Source organism: Chinchilla lanigera, unplaced genomic scaffold, assembly GCF_000276665.1.
Source record: "Chinchilla lanigera isolate Chin_1 unplaced genomic scaffold, ChiLan1.0 scaffold00097, whole genome shotgun sequence".
In the NCBI taxonomy this organism is placed as follows: domain Eukaryota; kingdom Metazoa; phylum Chordata; class Mammalia; order Rodentia; family Chinchillidae; genus Chinchilla; species Chinchilla lanigera.
This window is the reverse complement of record NW_004955498.1, coordinates 675,128-700,037: the sequence shown is the minus strand read 5'-3', so window position 1 is coordinate 700,037 and position 24,910 is coordinate 675,128. Positions and strand designations below refer to the sequence as shown.

General features: G+C 38.2%; 1 protein-coding gene across 1 annotated transcript in view; it reads right to left on the bottom strand.

Annotated features, from left to right (window-relative positions):
- LOC102015419 (spermatogenesis-associated protein 7 homolog) overlaps positions 1–24,910 on the bottom strand; it is a 133,955-nt gene that overhangs the window by 105,081 nt on the left and 3,964 nt on the right. The window contains 1 exon segment of the mRNA XM_013505520.1: positions 24,032–24,125. Coding sequence (XP_013360974.1) covers positions 24,032–24,125 — 94 coding nt within the window.

Here is a 24,910-nt window from a genome sequence, read left to right as displayed (position 1 = left end):
CATTACAAAAGAATGAATACAGCTCCCTTTTTTCCTTTCTCATTTGCCCTTATGCCCTCCCTCCACAGGATGACATAGTAAGAAGCCCTTCACTAGATGCTGAGCCCTTGATCTCATACTTCCTAGTCTCCAGAACTATAAAAAATAACTTATGTTCTCCGTAAATTACCTGTCTCAGTTATTCTATTATAACAACACAAAATGGACTAAGATGTTCACGATGATTTATCCTGTTTATATTGTGGGATTCAATTACTCCTATTTGATAAGAGTTCTTGCATCTATCACAATGAATGAGGTTGCCCTTCATTTTCCCTCTCTATCAATGTCTTTTCCCATCAGTATCAGGATTATGCATGTTCACTCACTTGCTCCTGTCTGGAATTGCATACAAAACTGCAATTCTTATTTTTAAAACAACAAGAAGCATTTCTTATTTACATGTTCTGTGGAACTGCCAGTGAAACCATCTCAGCCTGGAGTTTTTTTCATGGGAACACTTCCAATTTGGTGATTCAATTATTTTAATTGTTTTAAAATCATTCAGATTTCTCTTGTAAATGAATTTAAGTATGCTATAATTTTAATTCATTCCTTTTATTTAAATTTTCAAATTTATTGGCATAAAATTATTCATAATAATTTCTTATTACTTCATATCTGAAGTATCTATAATGATATTTTATTGTTGACAGAGATTCTACAAGCTAAATACAAAAATACATATGATTTCTCTCTATTCAGAAAATGAGTTTTATTCTGATAACTGAACATTTTCTTAAAAGACTTACTTTGAAAATTCCTCATATTTTTCCCCATTCCAAAGGTGAATATTTGAAGAGTTACTGGAATCTAGTGCTTCTTCTCACATAATGTACCAGCTAGAAAATTGTTAGGAAATTATCATGAGTATAAGACTTCCAAAATACAGTTTTGGATTCACATTCCCCAAATGATTATTTTTACTTAGTTTCCCCAGTCTTCTTTCCAACCTTCCCTTCCTCTCTGCAAACCCAACTCTAGTCTATGCATCTTTCATTTCCTCTACCCATGAGAGTCTCCCGCACTTCTCCATCTACTAAAATCCTGACCATCCTCTCTCCTTCTCTTGAGATGAAAGAATTTCACTCTCCTTCCTACATTCCTCTCATCCTTGCCAAAAGAACAGCTGATGTAGTGTTCTCTCCGACATGACTTTGAAGAGGCAGAGCTATGCCACAAGGCAGGGTGAGAAAATCAAAATGAACATAAGTAATATGGAAACTTGGGAGATGTTTCAATCTGCAACAGAAGTCTACAGAAATTTCATCTCCTCCAGTTGTTGTGCCAATGTGTTCTGCTCTAGGTATCTTGAGGCAATCTCCTTTTGGGAGAGCACTGTTTCCCTACACTGACATAAGGATCTGAAGGTATCAGTTATTTGTTTCTCGTGCTACCTGAACATCTTGCTCTTTGAGAAAGTTTTGATGCACAAGCAATATCAACATCTGCTTCAAGGATCTCTGCTGGAATTGCAGTTTCACACAGCCAAATTGCCTTTGCTTCCATCAAGGAAATGGCTATTTATTTTATGCAGCCATCTGGGCTCTAACTAGGATGTTTTGTCATTTGTAGTCTTGTTTTCTGGCTTTTTCTTTTAAGGATAAAAATTTGATGACTTCATAAACAATCTCCTCTCTCAAAAGCATATATGTATAAATATAAACATATCAAACTTGAGTAAATGCTCTCAAAAATAGTTTACAGTGTCACTGTGGTGATAAATAGTTTGCCCTAGTATCTTCTCCTTTCTTTCCCTCCCCCAACTACATTTGGATCTGCAACATTTACACTTTGCTGAAAAACAAGTTAATAAACTCCACAGGGCCCATATGCAGTTGCCTGAAGACTTCTTTTGTGAGACTTCGTTTTCTTTGAAGACGCAGGCTATTTGGAGACTCAATATGCTACCAAATGTGATTCTCCCCTACCTTCCTACCACCCAACAGTCTACTAAGGAAACAGTGTATCTTATCACTTTATAAACACTATCATCTCAAACATTAGGAACCTTTCTGCATCTTTTATAGTGGCTTCCAAAGAGGAGTATCACAAATGATTTATGGTCCAGAGTGCAATTTCAGTGACTACCTGGGTAGTGCGATGGGGGTGACCTGAAAATATCAATTTATCTTTTAAAATACTATTTCTCTTTTGCTCGAAGTAAATTTACTCAGACTTATGAGTTTTATAAAGTCTTTAAAGTGTTCTGATTTGGAAAGACGGGAAACGAAACTCCCACTGACAAAACATTATTTCTCATTTTCCTGGCAATCTCACATACCTGGAATACAGCCATAAAATGGGAGGAACACTGAGAGTCCTACCCCAAATAAATGTTGCAGAGTTTGCACCCAAAAGCTTACAGACTTTATTCATGGACGTGCACTTCACCCATACTCTATTTGCTCTCACATTACACACAATTATATCTGGTTTTCCAGCCCATTGCAGATTAGAATCAGCCAATTAGAATAGAGAGAGGAGCTGTCAAGGGAGAGTCAGAAATGTTATCAATTGAAAACACAAAACTAAAAATTCACAGCACTTCTAGTGCATTTCGAATTGGGCAGAAAGCTCTTTACACTCCCAGCCCCATGAGAGCGCACTGCGTTACAACCCGGTGCCATCCTTGATGCTTGGGACGATAGCTTGGAGTCATGGAGAGGCTGCATTGTGCTCAGGGCTCTCTCGCTTGGAAAGCAGAGAGTGTGTAATATATTTTAGGAAGATTTCCATCCAAAATGATTAACATTTTAAAAGGTAAGGCTCAGCAATATAGAATGCTTCATTGAAACCTGAATTATTCCAGTTACTTCCCAACCTGTCATCTTCCTATCTCTCTACTCAACCCCCAGCTATGCTAATATGGGTTCAAGAAGAGATCATTACGTTATGCAAAATAACCCAGTCTCAGAAAGACAAGTACCACATGTTTTCTTTCTAGGAACAAAGGGAAAAGAATACATGAAAGCAAAAGAGGGACTATTAGGGGTGGGGAATGAGGTCACAGTGAGGGAAGAGGGTGAAAGATGGCGATAGGGAGGGCAGATATGATTAGAGCACATTATATATTCTATTCATGTATGGAAAAGTCACAATGAAACCCATTAATTTGTATAACTGATGTGAACTAATAATTTTTAAATACACTCATATATCACTAAATATAACTTGCCTCAAAAAAAAAAAAAAAAAACACTGCTCTGGTCAATGTGAACTGCCCATTATAAAATTATACTTTATCTGTCTTGACTCTGTGGTTTATCTATGACATTTTTTTGTTTGAATTACCCTTGCATTTTTCCTTTTTGAAAAACGGATATTTTTAAAACATACCTCTACCGACATATTTTAGGGCATATCATGCATTCCACCCAGACATAAATTTTCCTACAAACCCTCACAAAAAATTTACTCACAAGCAATACATCCTTCCAGTGAATTAATCAGCAAAGTCTGCTATGTGTCCGACAGAGGGCACTGGGGACCCACGTGGGCAAATCAACAGGAAATTACACCAGTTTTCCACGCAGGTATCTGTGAGAGCACAGAAAAGGGATATCTCTTGATGACGTGAGGCTTTGCTAACATTTCTTATGAAAAGCATCATCTGATATGAGTAAAAGAATGATGAGTCGAACTAACCAGCAAGGAGAATGTTTTCAAAGAATAAGCAATATGTAAAAATGACCTTTTATTTTTCTTTTGGCAATGCTGGGGATTGAACCCCAACTGCCAGTTAGGCAAATGCTCTACCACTGACCTGCACCTCTAGCCCTGAAAGACCTGTTTTAAGTAAAAAATTATACATAGTATAAAAGTGTAGTGTTAAGTTGAGTGGTATAAGCAAATCCTCTTTTGGAATTCTTTCCTTCCATCCAACTATCTATTATTTTATATACAAAGATACTAGCCAATGTACTTATCTCCAAAGTGTACTAGTCATATTCCTGGCATCTTGGAGAGCTCCTTTCCTGAAATCCCTGCAAATAAACCCACATGTGGTCTATTTCTAACTTCTGAAGCCAGCTTTCCTGCCTCAAGCCAGCACAAGTTCTTGCTTGCCAGGACTACCACATTTTCATGGCTATTTTGACTACCTAAGACCCCAATTAGGTGCTCAACATCCTCTCTGTCAGAAGTCAGCTTCCTTATTAAAAGTTTCAAGGCTACCCAGAACTTTACCTCTGCTCTAGTGTTACACCAAATAACCGACCTACTTCCACAAAGAATCATAAACTTAAAAGGATTTCCTCTTGTAAATTAAGTAACTAGTCTTGGGTTATTCCAAGGTCTGATGAAGCCAGGCAGTCAGAGCTCTGAGATCTCTGAGAGCTGGTGTTTGAAGTGATGCCTCCGAGTAAGGAAACTCTCCCAGTTCACCACAGGCTCACGCAGAAGAGATTAAAATTCATGAAGATGGGCTCTCAAACCGCCTCATCTTCTCAGAGATCCTGAGTTAATTCTCTTTGGGTGGCTATAGACTAGGGCCAAGTGACAGAGTGATCCAGGAACCAGTGTCTAACAAAAGCTCCTAACGCTAACCTCTAACCAAACATCTTGTATCAAAGAGTTGTGGAGGGAATATAATCTCACTGTAAAAGCAAAGAAAGTACATGATGCTGGGAAAGAACCCTAAACTCAGAGTTAGACTGACCTGGCAGCCATCAGACTTGTGCCCTATCTGTCCCTCATCCCCCTCAACCCCAACTTAAGGCAATCAGATATTGGTATCTGGCTGCGGCAGACTTCCAGCCTGATAGCTGCTGTGCCATTTAGCTATAGTTACAGAGTGCCAGGATGGAGCGCTAGACTAGCTGCAACATAAGCACAGCTGCACAGCTTGGAGCCGTGCCTAGTGTTCCACAGGCAACCAGCTGCGTGAGTGTCTCCTGTTTCCTATGGTTTCAACCACCAGGCGCACAGAGAGGCCCAGAGCTGAAGCTCAGATACACCTCTCCTGCCTATTCAGCTTAGAAAGCAGAGACACAAAGTTTAAGACCAGTTCAAGATGCTATATGATATCACTGTCCAGCTTACTTCTAGATTATCTTTACTTCATAAATTAGATTTTTATTACTTTAGAATTATGCACATATGAACCAACACCTTTATTCTTGTTCCTTATCTTTTAGACCAGTTGTGTTGAACCTTTTAGAGCTTTCAGTGATAATAGTCAGCTAGCTGTGGTACACGTCCCATAGGTTCACCACTATTTTAGACTCTCTAAGCTGGGATCATTGCTTTGAAATTTTCCAAAGGTGAGAGTTTTGATCATAGACATTCAGTTATCGTTCATTTCAATGTATCTATTTTTGTTTGTTTGTTTGTTGGTTGGTACCAGGAACCAAACTCAGGACCTTGAGCTTGCCAGGCAGGCACTGTGCCACTGAGCTATGTCACCAGGCTTCCTATTTCAACATATCTTGAATTGGCTTAGTTTTGAGAAATATTTTATTATGTGTACAATTTAGGTTGACAATTATTTTTTTCTCAGCTGAATGAAGATATTATTTCAGTGTCTTCTCATTTCCACTATTGTTATTGAAGTGCATTCATCATTGCTGTTTCCTTTTGAGGACATCTCTTTTCTCTGTCTCCTCTAAAGATATCCTCTTTCCTTGAATCCAGATGTTCTGTGAGTTCATTGCAATATCTCTACATGAGGCTTTAATTTTTTTTTTGCTTTGGATTCATTTTGGGATCTAAGAATTAGTTTCCTTTAGTACTTTTGAAATATTTTTACCAGATACTTTCTAAATATTGCCTTTCTCCCTAACACATGCACCACTGACATTAGACTTCTCATCCAACCCTCCATGTATCTTGATCTTGCTTTTATATTATTCCGTTTTTGACTTTCTGAACTATATCATGGATAATTTCTTCAAGTCTATTTTTGAATTTATGTGTTTATTTTCCAGCTACAGCTAATCTACTAACACAGCCATATTGAATTTTAGTAATTATATGTTAATGTATATAAATTTCACATAATTCTTTTAAAAATGTATGTTATTCCCTGCTGTTCATCTCAATCTTCAGTTTTCTTTCCCTGAACACATGAAGCATGATGTTACCAGCAACACTGAAAACCTTTTACGATTGTTTCTACTGTTTACTTTTCTTCAGTTTATTCTCCAGTGTATTGTTCCCTTGAGTGTTGTACGATTTTCTTGTTCTCCTGTCGTGTTGTTTTGTTCTGTTTTGTTTGTTTACTGTAGGCTGCTCTTTTTTGGCAACTTTTTGAGAACTCTTCAAGGTTTTTCTCCATAGAGGATTTGTATTTGGTTTTACCATTTGCCTTGGAGTACTACCACACTGGAGCGACATTAAATTAAATTCTTTGCTTCAAATTTTCAGACTTAACGTCCAGAGTGAATTTGGCCTGAAAGCACATATGAGAGCTGGTAGATTAAAATTCACACGGGAGATTTTTTTTCCTTTAAGTAAGTCCCCCATTTAAAAATATTTAAATTGTAAGCTCTGACAGATATAAACAGACCTTGAATTACAAACGTTCAAAATGCAAACAAATAATGGGAACAGCTCACATGTCTGCTGACTATTGTCATACTTGAGCTGCCGTATGCTTACCATACAGTGCGATAGTGCACAGCGGTAGAGTGCTCAATCACAGTCCAGGATGTCCAGAAGCAAGAAGAAAAGCAGTGGGTATGGGGAGAGGACTGCTAGGAAGCGCAAAGCAATAGGTATGGACACAAAAGGGAAAACACAGTATAAGACTCAGTTTTTCAGACTTATGAGTGAACTCATCTTACCAATGTGCTCCCAAACATTAGGGACTTAACTGTACCTAGCGGCAGAGCTAGGATGGTTTTATTTCAGTTCTTATCTCCCTTCTGTTAAATACAGGTAAAAGTAATTATAGCAGTATTTTTTAAATAACATGTATGGTATGAGTCTATTTTATAAGGAATTTTTAGAAGTCACTTCATCTCTCAACTATAGGAGAGCCAATTGAGATGTTCAACTCATATTCATATGTTACTTGAAGTACTGGGCATTTCAGGTGATTTTCTAACTTACATTTTTACTTTTTTGTATTCCTTATATTGTCAGTGAAAAGTTATCCCTTATAGCAAAACAATGCAAGCCATCATTACAAAATGTTTAAACACCAATGAGAAAGTGACTGTGGGGACTACCCAGTACCATTTCACTATATGTGTAAGAAAATGAGACCCAGATCAGACAATACACCACTCTATTAGTTAGCTTCCACACGGCTGGGATAAAATACCAAATACCTGCAACTTAAAGGAGGCACAATCTATTTTGGTTGACAGTTTCCAATAGGTTCAGTTCACAGCTAGCTTCAAGACAAATGGCATGGCAGAAAGGCATGGTGGAGGAAAGCTGCTCAACTCATGCTAGCCAGGAAGGAGAGGAGAGAAGGGTGGAGCCAAGAGAGATATACCCTCTAAGGGCACACCCTAATGACACATCTCTTCCAACCAGGCCCCATCCAACAGCACATTTAACAATGAACTCATCATTAGATCAATCAGCTGGTACCTATAACACTGTCATGATCTAATCATCTTCCCAAAGCTCTACATCTAAACATATGAGACTATGAGGGGACGTTCTAGAGCCAACCCATAACTTTAGCTCAAGGTTACACAGTGAGCTAGGACAGACTTGGACTTGAACTCAATTACCCTGGCCTTCAATTGTAGGTTCACTTCACCACATTCCAGTGCTGAAAGAATGCCCAGGTTTCTTACATACAGAAAAGGCACCATGACCTTTTCACCACTTCCCATTTTCCTTCTCACTATATCTGTTTTTAAATAAGCAGATTTGTTGGTTTCAGCTCAATTTCTTTTATACTGTTGGCAACAAAACTTTCCTTTAAATGATTTGATTTTTACATTCAAATTATTAATTCCAAGAGTTACATGAAATGTTTCTCAGAAAAGAGATAAGTTACACTTCCCCACAGACAGTTCTCTGTATGTAAAAAAAAAAATCTATGTAGCATACCAAATTGCCCATGGTCAAGTTGGTTCCAATTTTTGTAGTCATATCACACTTCACAGTTTACAAAGCATTCTCACATCTATTACTTCTGGGCTCCTCACAATCCTAAGGTAGTCCCCAGGAACAGTTATTGCCATGGAGTCAGATTATCTGGACATTAATGAAGCAAATACTCCACCTTCTACCTAATTGTTTCTTTGATTCTCAAATGACTTTTCTTCTAGAGAGGCCCTTAAACAGTATAAGCTTTAGGCCCCAGAAAACCGTTGTCTGATAACCCCCATTTTCCAGAGCAACTGAAGCTAAGTGAAATCAAGTAAGTCTCCAAGATGTAAGCCATTAAATCATGTGCGCACAATATGACCTGTTTCATTATTCTGAGGTCATCACTTTTTCACTTATAGTTATGACATGACCCTAAAGTCGAATGCATTTCCATGTAGTTGACAAATGAGGTAACATGATTTAGTTGTAGAATATGCCAAATCTTTTACCTGATGTTTACCCACACTAATGTGTCCTTGTACCTCAGGCCCAAACAGAGCACTCTACATAACAACCTTCAGGTTAGGACTGTTAGTGAAGAGATACAGAGAAGAGAATCACCATGACAGCATTTGAACAGTAATGTTTCCTGTGTCCTTAGAAAAAGTATGAGCTGGTTGGCTCAAAAGAGTCATGTGGTTGCAAACAAGGAGCAATTCTTATTGTTGTTGTTGTTTTTGGTTTTGGGTTTTTTTCCAGTACTGGGAATCGAACTCACGACCTCATGCTTGCCAGGCAGGCACTGTGCCGCTGAGGTCAATCCCCAGCCCCAGGAACAATTCTTGATAGGATAGTATAGAGCACATAGCATGAGGTCTGTTGGAATACAGCTGTCATAGAAGATGCTTCATGAGAGGTAATCAAGGACAAAAAGTTTAGTGGGTGATATACATAAAGGCAGATATTGGCATCATCCTTGTTTGTTCCATGACATAAAATTATATAATCTCAATAAAGTAGAACCAAGGTACCACTGTACTATGTACTCTCTTTTTATATATTTTATATAGACTGTTTGATATGTGAACATCTGATTCTTTGTAATAGGAAAGTGTTCATCAGTTTTCCCTTGCTATGACAAAATACCTGAGAAAAATCAACTTAAAATGAGTAAAATTTTATTTTGGATCATGGTTTCAGAGGCTTCACTCCATGGTCAGCTGGCTCCATGGCTGTAGGCCCATGGCTAGGCAGAAATATCATGACAGAAGGGCATAGCAGAGGAAGGCTGCTTACCTCATGGCAGCCAGGAAGCAAAGTGAGAAAAGCCTTGAGTCCCAAAATTCCCTTCAAGGACCTGGTTCCAATGACCTAAGTTTCTCCCATAGGCCCTACCTCTGGATAAGCTTCTACTACCTCCCAATACTCTCACAGGCTAGGAACCACACCCTTAACATGTGAGTCTTTGGGGAGTAATCCAGATTCCACACCATAGCATGAAATATGCCCAGAGAGTATGAGTGTAATAAAATAGGTCCTCATTCTATCCTGGGGAGCAGCTGGATGCTACATGGTGGCTACAGGTGAAGCTCCCAACGTTTCTATTGTATACTTCACTTAATGGCTATTCTAATAAATTAGCACCTATTTAGTCATGTAATCACAACACAGATATATTACCCCACAGTTCTTGCTGCCAGAAGTTAAAAATTGGTCTCAGTGGGCCAAAATCAAGGTATGAGCAAGGCTGTGTTTCTTCTAGAGACTATAGAGGAAAATCCATTTCTTTGTCTTTTCTAGCTTTAGAGGAAAATCTGTGTTCCTTGGCTCACAACATCTTCCTCCATCTTCAAATGCAACATCATAGCATCTAAAATCTCTGGCTCTCACTCTTATACCTCCCTCTTACAAGGCCCTTGTGATTACAATGAGCCTACCATGATGAACAAGGATAATTTTCCTGTCTCAAGGTTTAAACCATTCCTCATATCAGTGAAGTTCCACTTGCCATCTGTATTAGTTTTCCCAGGCTCCCATAACATGCTAGTAAGTTTAGAACAATGCCAGAGGAGTTTAAAATAATCAAAATATATTCTCTCAGTTCTAAGGCTGAAAGTCCAAAATCAGTGTGTCAGCAGGGATCTGTTCCTTCCAAAGGTTTTAGGTGAGGCTTTCTCCTTCCTTCTCCCTGGTACTTATAGCCACAGATGTTCCTCAGCTTGCTGTTGCTGCACTTCAACCTCTGCCCTCATCGCATGGCGATCCCCTTTCTATTTTCCCTAGGCCCAAATTTTCTTCTTCTCAGAAAGACACCAAACCTGTTGGGTTAATGGCCCAGCTCACACCAGGATGAGCTCATCTGAATTTAGCTGTATCTACAACTCACTCCTAATTAAGTTCACATTCTGAAGCACCTGGGTTAGGACCCCAACATATCTCTGAGGAGAATACAATTCAACCTCTAATACCATATAAGGTAACACATCTACACGTTCTTGGGTTTAGGGCATAGACATATTTGGCAGGACCCTTGTTTGGTCTACTAATCCAAGCTCTCCAGGACCTCTACTCAGCACACCATGGCAACTGTCAACACTGTGTGGGCCATGGGAAGAGTTTGCTCCTTGATCTTAGTAGGACTAAACTCAAATTGGCCTTCATTCCCTGTAATTATGCAAACTTCAACAAACCCCTTTACAAGAAAACTTCTGTAGATCTCCAAAGCTCAGTTATATCATCTGAAAACAGGTCGAATAATATTCACCTCCCAAGGACAGTGGCCAGAATTCCATGAGGCTAGACTGTGAGGCTCCTGGTATGTCAAAAGCATATATGTATGAAATGCTATGTGTTATACGTCCCCACATCCAAATTTTTGACAGAACAAAGGAAAGATGTTTGCCATAATCACTCCCATAGCTACTTATATTCTATTTGGAAACAGCAAATTTGGCTGTGTGGCTCACTAACTCTGCCAAGGTAGACTAAGCGTTAAATTAAGACAGCAGCTGGACTCTGGCCACAGGCTGGGTCAGGGCCAGTAAAGCTTATCAGCTCCACCCTCGCCTCCACCCCTAACCCCGCCAGCTTCCCACTTTCGCTCTCCACCTGCCCCAGACTTGGGACTTGAGAAAACTACCAATCCCTACAGTGATCCTGAAGCCAGGACTAGAGGAGTTTGGAAGGTGTATAAATTTATGTTTCATATAATTTTTATACTTTTTAAATTTTTGCCAGGTTCACTGAGGTAAAAGTGACAAATAGTACTGTATGCATTTAAGATGTACAATATGATGTTTTAACACACATATACATCATAAGATGGTTACCACCATCAAGCTAATTAATAAATCCATTCCTCTACATAGCTACCTGTGTGTGTGTGCGTGTGTATGTGTTAAGAACAATTGAAGTCTGAGATCTAGTTTTTCAGTAAATTTTATTTATTTTTATTAAGTTTATTGGTACAATCTAGATATACATACTGATCACATTCATCGTATGGAATTTTAGCAAATTTTATACATGCAATACCATTAAATCTAGGCACCATCTGTAATTACATCCCTAGAACTGATTCATCTCTAAACTGCAACTTTCTTCCCTCTGACCAACATCTTCCATTCCCCACCCTCAGGCTAGCACCATTCCACTTTTCCTTCTATGAGCTGAATATTTTTAGATTCCATATGTGAAATAAGGCAGTGTTTATCTTTCTCTATCTTATTTCACTTAGCATAAATCCTGAATTTATGCTAATCTTAGGAGGAATCCTGAAAATGCATCCATGTTCTCACAAATGATAGGATTTTCTTCTTTCTATGGCTGAATACTATTCCACTGTGTATATCTAGCACATTTTCTTTGGGGCATTCATCCATCACCAGATACTGAGGCTGTTTCCATGTCTTGGCTATTGTAAAAAAAAAAAAAAAGTGTTGCAATGAACACAGGAGCACAGATACCTCTTTGAGATTGTGATCTTACTTCCTTTGGATATTGTCTTAGTTACTATCTCATGGCTGGGGCAAAATACCTGACTGGAAAAATACTCTCAAGGTAAAGAGGAAAGTTTATTTTAGTTCCGTTTGTAGAGGTTTCAGTCTATTCTTCTGGCTCCAAAGAGGGCGGTGTGATAGAGCAGAAAGAGTTCGGTATGACAGAGGAGAAAGAGTTCATGGCACGGCAGGTAGGAAGCAGCAGAGAATGAGGGAGGAGGGATATACACCTTCCAGGCCACACCCACAGTGGCCCACCTCTTCCCACCAGGGTGCACTTCCCAACATCACACCCAACTATAAATCCATCAGTGGACCAATCCAGGGCCACACACCCGTGATCCAGTCACTTCTCAAAAGCCTCACCTATGAGCACATGAGGCTTTGGGGGACATCTAGATATAAGGTATAACAGATATATGCTGAACCCAGGAGTGGGAGTAGAATGGACAAAGGACCTGACTAGGTAGTTTTCCTAAAATGACATACAAAAGACCAACAGGTATATGAAAAGATGCTCAACACCACTAATTATTGGTGAAATACACGTACAAACAGAGTGAGATACCATTTCCCACCTATTTAGAATGGCTGTTATAAGTCACACGACAGCAAATGTTAGTGAGGCTGTGGAGGAAAAGAAACCCTACTATGTTGTTGGTGGAAATGTGAAATGGTGCACCCATTATGGGAAACAGTATGGATGTACCTCAAAAAAATAGAGCAACCCGGTTCCCAGTACCGGAGAAAAACCAAAAAATAAAAAATAAAAAATAAAAATAGAGCAACCATATGATAAAGACTTAAAGTTTTTAAATAAACAAAATATAAAATGTCAGTCACCCCTTTCAATCCCTTTCAATTCATCTTCTTTCCCTTTCTCTTTTGTGTCTCTTAAAGCCTGCACAATCACACATGAAACCAATTTTTGCTCTGAGCTACATTTTTCAGTAAGGAAAGCTGAAAGATAGGAGATATGCCAGGAGCTCCCCATCCTGACTTTGCCACTGACGCATAAATATAGGAGAGTGAGTGGATTTTAGTTTTTCATAGATTAATGTAGGATGCTTTCTCCACCGCCTCTGAGTTCAGTTTTTGAATGAAACAATCAAACAAGATGTGCGGAATCGTTGAAGGACAGGAAAGGACACACCACATGGTTGTGTAGTTTTTGAAGTTTACTGTGCAGTTTACTGTTAGTATTTGCAGTTTAATCTGTGGCCCCTTCAAAGCAACCTTTGACCCTATTGCAGGGACTAACTGATTTAAGGAGAGATGAGCAAACTGCCTTAGGCTGGGAGAGAGCTAACGCCTGTTAGCTTAATGCATTCTCCTGCAGGCTGGATCCCTGCCTGAAGCTCAGTATGCTGATCCTGGACATGCCCTCCCTGCAATATAACTTTGGTAACAGTTCTACTTTAGCAGAAAGATTGGATTAGTTTGCTAGGGCTGGTACCACAATGTGGGAAGCTCCAACAACAGAAATGCAGTGCTTAACAGTTGTGAAGGCTGGGAGTGAAAAATCAAGGTGTTACCAGGACACTTTCTATAGTGCGCCTTTGTCTTAACTCCTGGTGTTGCCTGCGGTTTGGGGTAGCGATTCCAATCCCCGCCTGTCATCTCATGGTACATCTCCCCGTCTGTGTATCTGTCCTCACGAGTACATCTCATCAGGGCACCAGTGGTCCTGGACTAGGGCCCCAGCTTTTACCAGGGTGACCTCCTCTTAACTGAGACATCTGCAAAGACTTTATTTCCAAATGAGGTCTAAATTCTAGGTATCGAGTGTTAGGACTTCAGTACATGTTTTTGACAAAACACAATTCAACCTACAACAGAGATGAAATAGGCCCGATTTGATGCAATAGAATCTGAACTACAATCTGCTGCAAGAGCCTTGGTAAACTACAGTTGTCATTCCCAACCAGGGTGACCTCACACCCAGGGGACATTTGGCAGTATCTAGAGACACCTCTGTTATACTAACTGTGGGTTGTGCTGTGGCCGAATGGGTAAGGGCCAGAGATACTCTGCAACATCCCATAATGAATACACAGGAAAGCCCCAGAAACAAAGAAGTACTATCTGGCCCAAAATGCCTGTAGTTAACAGATGTTAACATTCTGCCTTTGTGCTTCTGAGCTTTTTGTGTTTTTAAGAAATAAAAATGGTACAGCCCAAGCTCCGAACCCCTCCCAACTCTCCCCTCCCTTTCCCTTCCTAGAATAGCCACTGTGCTGAAGATGGTGTGTATCATTCCCATGAATGGTCTCATTCTGCTCTGAATATGTATGTACTATAAAAATATATGTCATTGTCCTAGGTGCTTTTCAGTTCGCACAGCAAGTTGATAAAGCTTCATCCACGTTGCGCTCTGTCCCAACCTTCTCTCAAAGGGCATTCTCCTCCTCTTGCTGGGGAGCCATCATTGGCCCTTTGACTCTGAGTCCTGTTCACTCCCCTCCCCTGCAGACTCACCGAGTCAAAGCAGGGGCTTCAAATTGATGATTTCAACGGTTTCTCCCTCTGCCATGCTGCTTGGCTCCTGCCTGCCTGCCGCGCCAACAGATGAAGTTGTGAGGACTGCTGGCCTCCCTGCATCTAATCCAGAGCCTCAGCAGCAGCAGGGAAGGTGGCAACTGTTCAATAGCGGTCGTTGGCAAAGAGGCACAGCAGTGACCAGACCCGCTGATGCCACTGTACGCGCGAAAGCCACTTTAGCAAATTTCTCCTACGTGGTCAGATTTGCAAACAGGACAAAGCTCTCTGTTGCATGTGACGAGGAAATGAAAAGCTCCTTTTTAATTCTTTGCTGGTTAATTAGTTTGAATGACTGGCTGGGATCCCTTTTTTAATTTAACTTCTGTTATTAATACTGGTAGATTAATCTGATCTGTGAAATGCAATGGCGAGGTGAATTCATGTAGCAGTAAAATATAAAGCAGAAAATTTCCACGAGTGTGGCTTTATCTGAAGTAAAATGGCTTCTGCATTGATTAGGCTCTGGTTAGCAAACCATAATAAACTGCTTGCCGGTTTGCTAGATTATATTAATTAATTAATGATCAGGTAATACTTGGAAGCTATGAAGTGTTGAATATTTTGAAACCTTCTGCTTAGGCACAAGATGTGATTTTGGTTACCTGCTTATAGAGTCTCACCTTTTATCATTATCATGTTTGTTAATCAAATAACTATGCTTCAGAATTCAGTAATGCATCTTATAACTCCCAGCCAGTAACACCAAATAGTGAAATAGCCTTACAGAGGCTATTTATAGAGCAAAATGTCTTTTCTCAAATTTAGCATTGGAGCCCTAGCTCCCTATTGTTTTGAATCAGTTTGAGTTTGGGAGTGGGGAGCTGGCAGGATATCCCTGTTCCCATCTTATTTTTAGATCAGCTGTACAATTGCAAGTGGCCTGAGAAAAGTAGTAGATAGGATTTTGACAGGTTGGGTGCCCTCTTCTAGGACAAAATATTTTTCCTCTCTCAGCTTTCTTTACCCATAAGCTCCCTCATGTGATTTGTCACTACCATTGTCAAGAAACCAGCAATGGGGAAAAAAAAAACCAGTTTTTTTTAGCTTGAGAAATTCCATGTCTCTACTTAAACCACTCATGTCACAAGATCTTCAACTGCATCGTCATTTCTGTCAGAGACAGAAATATGATTAAACAGAGATTTATACAGCAAATCTCTGCTTGATGAGGGGCTGAGGAATAGGGGACTAGTACATTTCACTCTGGTCTAGAAAAGCATGTCCCCTGTTTTGATCCACAGAGGGATATGGCACCTCAGGAAGTGACTTGGAGCTGGTCTAAAAGGAAGAAAACTCCTACACTTTTCCATTTTATCTGAGAGAGAAGTGGTCAGACACTGGGGGTGGTATGCTGAATTCCTTGACTTATCTTTTAGTTACATAACAGAATATTTTAATTATCATTTGTGAAATATTTATATCATACAGAAAATAGCTTTACCCTTGCACTCACTACTCATATTTAACAGATGTTAACATTTTGCCTATGTGATTCTGAGTTTTCTCAGTTATTTAAGAAATAAAATGTTATAGCTCATGCTCCAAACACTCCCATCCGTCCTCTGCCTTTCCCTTCCAAGAATAACCACTCTGCTGTGACCATTTCTGGATATCTATTGCAGGGAAATGTTCATACACATGAACATGTAAATTATAGTACTATTTGTTGCAGTACCATTTGCAATAGCAGAAAAAGAAAGGGAATACAACCTAATTCCCTATCAGTAGGGGAATGGATAACTAAAACTCTGGTTTATACACATCATAGAACACCATACAGATATTAAGAGAAATAGGTCATATTTATATGTGTCAATAGAAATAAATCTCAAAAACAGTGGTGAGTGAATAAGGCAAGTTGTAAAATTGTACATGCAAGATGATACCATTTACATAACTACTTAACTCATAAGGTACGATAACATTTCTGAAGCTGTCCCTTCACATTTGAAACACACATTGCAAAATATTATTTAGCATTTATTTCAATTAAATATATTTTCCAGTTTGCAAAAACACTTTCATATACACAATCTCATTCATATGTATAAATGGGAAGTCTCCCTCCAGGGATTTTTGAAATGGTGGAGTGGTGAATGGCAGCAATTCAGCTTCTTGGAGATTTAGAATCCAGACATTGCAAAAATAGCAATTTAAGGAAGAAAAAAAAGAGAGAGGGAAGTAGATCCCCAGGATTAGGGAAGGAACTGACAGGAAAATTAAAAGCTACGGAGAAGTTGAAGAGATGGACTACAAAGCAAAGAAGGGAATGAAAAGCCTGGACTTTCTCCCCAGTTCCTGGGTCCCGACTCAAAGCTTGCAGGCAAGAGAATCTGACTCTGCTTAAGCAAGGTGGGCCCTGGGGGTTCCAGGAGGCATCAAGGAGAAGCAGCAGTGGTGCACTGGGCTGGCAGCTGTAATGTGCAGGGAACATAACAGGGTTTTCCTCTGACAGGAGTCCTTCCACCCAGCAGGCAACAGCCAGAAAGGGATCCCAGTGTAGGTGCATGCTATCTTGCTGGATAGAGCTCAGGAATGGACACCATTTCAGGAAAGGGTTGAGTGCACTTGAATCTGGGATTCTGAATCCAGGACAGCTTGACTTCAGGGGTCCCAGTGTTGTCCTCCCATAGGGGCTAAGTGAGAGAGAGCCCCAGAGGATAGTGAAAGACAGGTAGCAAGCTGGAAAAGACCCCCTGATGGGTATGAGCTCAGGTTAGGAAGGTTACAAGCCCTGCATCTTATGGCTAGGCCCAGCTTGAGTTGTTCGTAATTAGAAAGTATTTGCATAGAGTACCGGAGCTCTCACCTTACTGTGCTCTACTGCCTACATTTGGCATAGAACTGGGGTCTCACTGTCTTTCTTGTCTACTGACATGAGTGGAGACATATCTTGAATTGGACATTTCCACAGCCTAGATAAACAGGGAGGTCTCTAGAATGCCGGGGAGGCACCTAAAAAACCAGACATTAATGGTAGGTGGAGAAAACTGAATTGCTAAGCTCCAAATTTGTGGGTGCCAGGAGGAAACCACTCATTCACAAACCTAGAAAAATAGTTTTGGACTTTTTTGGAGGGCCCTTTCCTTCTTCTTCTTCACGAGTTTATTGGCATTTGAGGAATTTTCCTTCATCCCTTTCTTTTTTATTCTGTTATTCCTTTTTATTACTTCTTTCCTTTTTCTTCTTTTCCCTCTTTTTCCTTTTAATGTTTCTCATTTGTATTCTCCACATTATTTCTTTTTCTTACATCTTTCTTCTTTTACCTTCTATTTCTTGTTTTTTTCTGTTACCTTTATGCAGTTATATAAATATCCTTTTACTCCCTAATAGGATAACTTTTCTCATTTCTCTCTCATCCTTCTCCTTTCCTATAGTTTAAGTTTTCAAATTTTTCTTTTAGCATTCTCCTGTTCCTACAGCCCTACATTTTTAGTAGTATAACCATTAAGCTTTACTAATCCTTAAAGAGTTAAGTAAATCTGTATTATTACTGTTGAATTCTTTTCTACCATTAGTATAGGTGTAGTTGTTGTATTTAGTACATATTAGCTGTATATCGCTATCTGGGTAGTCTTAAAGTTTACATTATAATTGTGGATTTCTTTTCTATGATTAATGTGGTACAATGTTTGTTTTTATGGTATGTCAATATTGTATTTATCTTGTGTGATATAACTGTTGTTGATTTGCTTGAAATTGCCAGGATTGCATAATCATTGAAATTAATGAGTTTTCTTTGTATGCCAACACCAAGATTGCCTTTGTGACAATAGCAATATTGTGGTCCATTCCCAGAGAACTGGGTGTTGGGCCAATTGCACTGCATCCTCCCCTCTGAAATTAACAGAGGTGGTCAGATCTTGGGGCAGAGATAAAAGAACACAGTTAGCCAAATACAAAGTGTAACACTGAAAAGTAGGCTAACTAAAGAGATATCCATGCCAGCAACAAACTCTTTCCACTATAAACACTCCCAATCCTCAACACAAAACAAACAATAGAAACATGAGAAGATAAGGAAACAAAATGCCTCCCAATACTTTCAATTTCCACAAAGCTAATCCAGGGGTCAAGGAGGGGGAGAATAGCAAAAGCCACACACCCAAATTATTTGAAATGATGACAGAGGAGATTAAAAATCAGAGGAAAGTGGTGTTCAGTAGGATCACAAGTGATAGAGTTACACAAGTAATGGAAGTAATAAATAAAATTATCAGGGAGCTTTCAGAAGACACTAATAGAAATTTAGCTGAGCTAAATAAATTTACACAAAAATGAATGACTAGTTTAACAATTAGAGTCCATGAAAAGGTTTCAAAAATAAATCCAAGAGATTAAAAATTATGTTGAAAGTACGGGTAGCAGATATGACCAATGTAAGGAGAGAATTTCAGAATTGGAAGATAAGGATGCTTTCAAAGACTAACTACACAAAGATACCTTAAAAAAAAAAAAACAAGAGAATGTGAAAATGGATTCACCAGTGGTAAATGATGGAAAGAAGATTAGAAGACAGCATAGATGGTATAAAAATATGTTAATAAAAATAATAGCAGAAAACATCCCAAATATAAGAAAAGAAAATAAACATAAAGATAAGTGAGGTACATAGAACCCAAAGTAGCCATGATCGAGAAAACTGCTCCAGCCAGGTGCTTATGCCACTGAGCTACATCAATAAATAAATATCTCCATATTAAAAAAAAAGAACACCGCTCCATGTCACATTATAGTCACAATACCAGAAGTCCAACACAGGGGCAAAATCTTAAAACCTGTTAGAGAAAAGCAATGAATCACTTATTAAGGTAACCCCATTAGATTTACATCAGACTACAAAACACAAACTTTAAAGTAAAAGGAGGGCATGGGATAAAGTGTTTCAAACCTTAAAAGATAACAACTTCCAGCCCAGACTTATATATTATGCAAAATTTTCCTTCAAAATTGATGGAGAAATAAGATATTTCCTTGACAAAGAGAACCTCAAGAAATTCATGACCACAAAACCAGCATTACAAAAATTTCTCAAGGATGTGCTAGAAAGAGACAGTGAAAGAACAACGTGAATAAGTCAAACAGAATGAATATACCTGGCAGAGGAAAAAGTTAAGCAGAAGATAAAAATAAGGAAATCAGCAAGAAGAAAATAATGCAATGAAAAGAGTAAGTCAAAACTTTTCAGTGTGCATGTACTAGGAAGTCTCCCTGTCAAAAGACAGATTGGCAGAATGGTTCAAGAAATAAAATCCAATGATATGCATGTACAAAATCACATTTAATTCAATAAGAAATTCACAGATTAAGAATCAAAGGATGGGGGCTGGGGATTTAGCTCAGGGGCTGGGGATTTAGCTCAGCGGCAAAAGCGCCTGCCTGGCAAGCGCAAGGTCGTGAGTTCGGTTCCCGGTACTGGAGAAAAACCAAAAAAAAAAAAAAGAATCAAAGGATGGAAAGCAATATTCCATGCAATGGGAACGTGAAAAGAGCAGGAATGACTATCCTAATTTCAGAGGCATTGGATTTCAAGATAAAACTGTTCAGCAGAAACAAAAAGGTCACTAAATATTGCTTAAGGGAACACTTCAGCAGGAAAACAATTATAAACATATATGCACCAAACACAGGTAAACCTACCTTCATAAAACAAACACTAAAGGACAAGAAAAAATCAGATAAACACCAATACAATTGGAATGGAGGACCTCAATATTCTACTGTCACAAACAGAAAGATCAACTAAACAAAAAAATCAACAAAGAAATGTCTAAGTTAAACTATACCTTCACACAAATGTACTTAATATATACCCTACCCCCCAAATAAGCAGAGTGTTCTACCCAACAACAGAATACACATTCTTCTCAGCAGCACATGGGACTTTTTCCAAAATAGACCACACACTAGCTAATAAAACATGTTTAAGTAAATGCAAAAGAATTGAAATTATTCTACCCATATTATCAGATCATAGTGCAATGAAACTAGAATTCAATGGGTAAAGAAAACACAAAAATTATACAATAACATGGAAATTAAGTAATACCTTCTGGAATAATCAATGAATTGAGAAAGAAAGCAAGGAAGAAATTTAGACAGTTTCTAGAATCAAATGATAATGATGGTATAGCTTATCAGAATCTATAGGTCATAATGAAAGCTGTTCTAAGAGGGAAGTTTATACCATATTTCTATGAAAATAAGATATAACCAGAAAATATGATTTTTGGGGATGCTCATAATATAAGCCCTACCCCCAAAATAACCCCAGTTAAGATCATCAGCCTGATGGACTCATTTAGTACATCTGTTGAAACACATAATGGACATATTGAATTATTTTTTAAAATATTAATACATAAGTAAATAAATATTATTAACATTGATACTTAAAATAAATGATAATATAAACTATAATAAACTATCTGTAAATACCTAAGTGGGCACCTTTGGATGAGAAGTAAATGCCTATGAAAAGAGACAAACTCAAGCATTACTGCCAAATGACCAATTGCCCTATAGACACAACTTGTGAATAACATGTACACCTGATAATGAACAGATGTAGTTGTGTCTAATATGAATCTTCATAATTTAATATGTCACATGTTGTAATATAGACATTTTCTAATACACCATGTGAAATAAAGAAATGTTTTCTGAATTTTGGTGCCTATAATTTTTTGTCACTTTTGCGTGGACAATCATTATTAACTGCCACTCTTTTTGTTGCCACTTCTTTCCTAGAAGTCTTCAATTACCATTTGATTTAATAGAAACTTTGTGAAGCCTGACCTACAAGAAGTTGCGACTTAGGTGAAGAATTCATGGGATAAAATCACTGATAGCTGTGTTGCCAGTGTACTACAAGCAGGTTACATGGACAAGAAAAGCTCTATTGCTGGACATGAGAGATTGGGGCCAATGGTTCTATAAGAAATGGAGTCACAAGAAATTCAGGCCAGAATTCTGGGTTTGGAAGGTTATGATGAAGTTCCCAAAGAAAATGACATGACTCTGTTTGAATAAATGTGGATTTTTATACATGAACAAGTGAGTAAATACAGATTGTTGTACACGAAAAAATAACATATCCCCTGAAAATGAGCCCTATTGTGTCTTTTTGAGCAAAAATTAATATAAGATCTAATCTTACTTGGGGGGAAACACTGTAGCTGTGAATGCTTAAAAAAAGAGACTGAGCTCAAATAAATAACCTAATGATTCATGTCAAGGTCCTAGAAAAACAAGAACATTCTAAATTGAAATCTAATGCAAGGAAGGAAATTATAAAAATCAGAGCATAAGGGGGCTGGGGATTTAGCTCAGCGGCAAAGCGCCTGCCTGGCAAGCGCAAGGTCGTGAGTTCGGTTCCTGGTACCAGAGAAAAACCAAAAAAAAAAAAAAAAAAAAAAAAAAAAAAATCAGAGCATAAGTTAATGAAATTGACACAAAAAATCAATAAAAAGAAGCAGTGAATCAAAAAGTTAGTTCTTTGAAAGAATAAAGAAAATAAACAGACCCCTAGCCAATCTTAACCAAAAAAGGAAATTAAACACCCAAATCAAAGAAGTTAGATATGAAAAAAGGTGAAATCACAATGTACTCTGCTAAAAGCCAGATCACTGGTTATTAGTTTGATACCTGCGCTCTTAATCAAACAGAAATTCAGAAAAAAACAATGGATTCCTATGTACATTCCTATGTACCAAAGCTGAACAAAGAAGATGCAAAATTTTTGAACAATCCAATACTAAGCAATGAAATTGATGAAGTACAAAAAAATTACCACCTAAGAAAAAGCTGTATCCCAATGGATTTGTAAAAGAACTATAGACATAGTCTAATGCCAATACTCCTCTACTCTTGAACAAAATCTGAAAGGAAGGAGTACTCCAAGGCATTCTAGAAGCTAATGTGACACTGATTCTAAAACCAGTGTTATGGTTGGGTGTCTGGGTGTCCCCCAAAGCCTCATGTGGTCACAGAGTCTGATTGATTGTGGATATGAGAGCTACACTTGCCCTGGGGTGGATAGTTTACATATGTAAGAGAGAGGAAGAGGCTGCTTGCAGCCACTCCTCCCTTTTGCTCCTGTTGCCTTTGCTATCTTCAGTGGCCATGAACATTTGCCCTCTGCCATGTGCCACTCTGCCTTGGAGCCAGCCAAGTATAGACTGAAACCTCCACAAACTGTAAGCTGAATAAATCTTTCCTTCCTTAATTTTTGGCATCAGGTATTTTGTCTCAGCAATGAGAGAAAAGTAACCAAAGCAACCAGAAAAGAACTCAACCAAAAAAAAAAAAAGAACTACAGGCCAATCTCTTCAATGAATATAGACTCAAAAGTCCTCAATAAGATACTGGCAAAGAGAATGCAGCAAATCATCAAAAAGATCATATATTGTGACCTAGTAGGATTCATTTCATGAATTCAGGTATGGTTCAATATATGCAAATCAATAAATGTAATACAGCACATAAACAGAAGCAAGGACAAAAATCACATGATCATCTCAATAGACACAGGCAAAGCCTTTGAGAAAATCCAACATCCATTCATGATTTAAAAAAAACCCTGAAGGAAATAGCTATTGAAGGACCTTATCTCTATCTGATAAAAGCCAATTCTGACAAACTAATAGGAAACACCATACTAAATGTGGAAAAGCTGAAAGTTTCCCTCTCAAATCAGGAACAAAATAAGTATGTCCACTATTAGTACTCTTGTCCAACATATTTCTCAAAATATTAGCCAGATCAATCAGGCAAGAGAAACAAATTAAATGGCTATGTATAGGAAAAGAAGCTAAATTATCATTATTTGCAGATGACATGATCCTCTATATAGAAGACCAAAAACTCCACCCAGTTACTCCTAGAATTAATAACCAATTCAGTAGTATAGCAGAATACAAAGTGAACATACACAAATCAATGGTGTTTCTGTACATAAATAAAATTCACCAAGAAAGAAATTAGGGAAGTAACACCTTTCCCAACATATCCAGAAAAATTAAATACATAGGAATCAATCTGCCCAAGGAAATGAAAGACCTTTACAATGAAAACTACAGTACTCTGAAAAAGAAGATGAAAGAGGATACCAGAAAACGGAAAGATATCCTGTGTTCTTGGATAGGCAGAACTAATATAGTCAAAATGGCCATACTTCAAAAGCTGATACATGGATTTAATGTGATCCCAATAAAAATACCAAAAGCATTCTTCACATACCTAGAGAAATATACTAAAATTCATACGGAACAAAAAAAGACCTAGAAGAGCAAAAGCAATTCTCTGCAAAAAGATCAAGGCAGGAGGCATCACAATCCAAGACTTCAAGGCATATTACAAAGCTACAGTGATAAAAACCGCATAGTATTGGCAAAAAAATACTGGAACAATAGCTTAGAATAGAAGATGTAGAAACAACTCCAGATACATTCAGCTACCTGTTCTTTAACAAGGAGGTCAAAAACTTTTGCTGGAGTAGATAGGCTCCTTGCCAAATCGTGCTGGGAAAACCGGCTATCCACATGCAGAAGACTGAAATAATAAACTAAAATCAAAATACATCAAAGATTTAAATATTAAAACAGAAGCACTTAACCTGCTAGAAGACAAAGTAGGTAATACTCTCAAAGACACAGGCATAGGCAAGGACATTCTGAATAGAACCCCCAACTGCACAAGAAATGATACCAAAAATCAACAAATGAGATCTTGTCAAATTAAAAGCTTATGCATAGCAAAGAAAATGACCAATAGAGTGAAAAGACAACCTGCAGACGGAAAGAAAAATTTTTGCCAGTTATTCCTTGGACAAAGGAATAATATCTTGAGTATATAAAGAACTCAAAACTTAGACACCCCCAAATTAAAAGGCCCAATTGAAAATGTGCAACTGAAATAAATACCCACCTCTCATAAGAAAAAGTATTAATGTCCAATAAATACATGGTAATGTTCAACATGCCTGGTCATTTGAGAAATGCAAATTAACACAACACTGAGATTCCAGTTACTCCACAAAGAATGGCTGCCATCAAGAAATCAAATAGTAACAAACACTGGTAAGGTTGCAGGGAAAAAGGAACCCTTCTTTTATTGGTGAGAATGTAAATTGGTATAGCTACTATGGAAATCATTATTCCTCAAAAAGCTATAACTAGAAATTTCATTTGGCCCAGCTATTCCCCTCCTAGGTATCTTCCCAAAAATGTTAAAGACATCATATTATAGTGATACATGCATACCCATGTTTATGACAGCATAATTCATAATAGCTAAATTTTGGAAGTGGCTTATATACCCAGCAAAAAATAAATGGA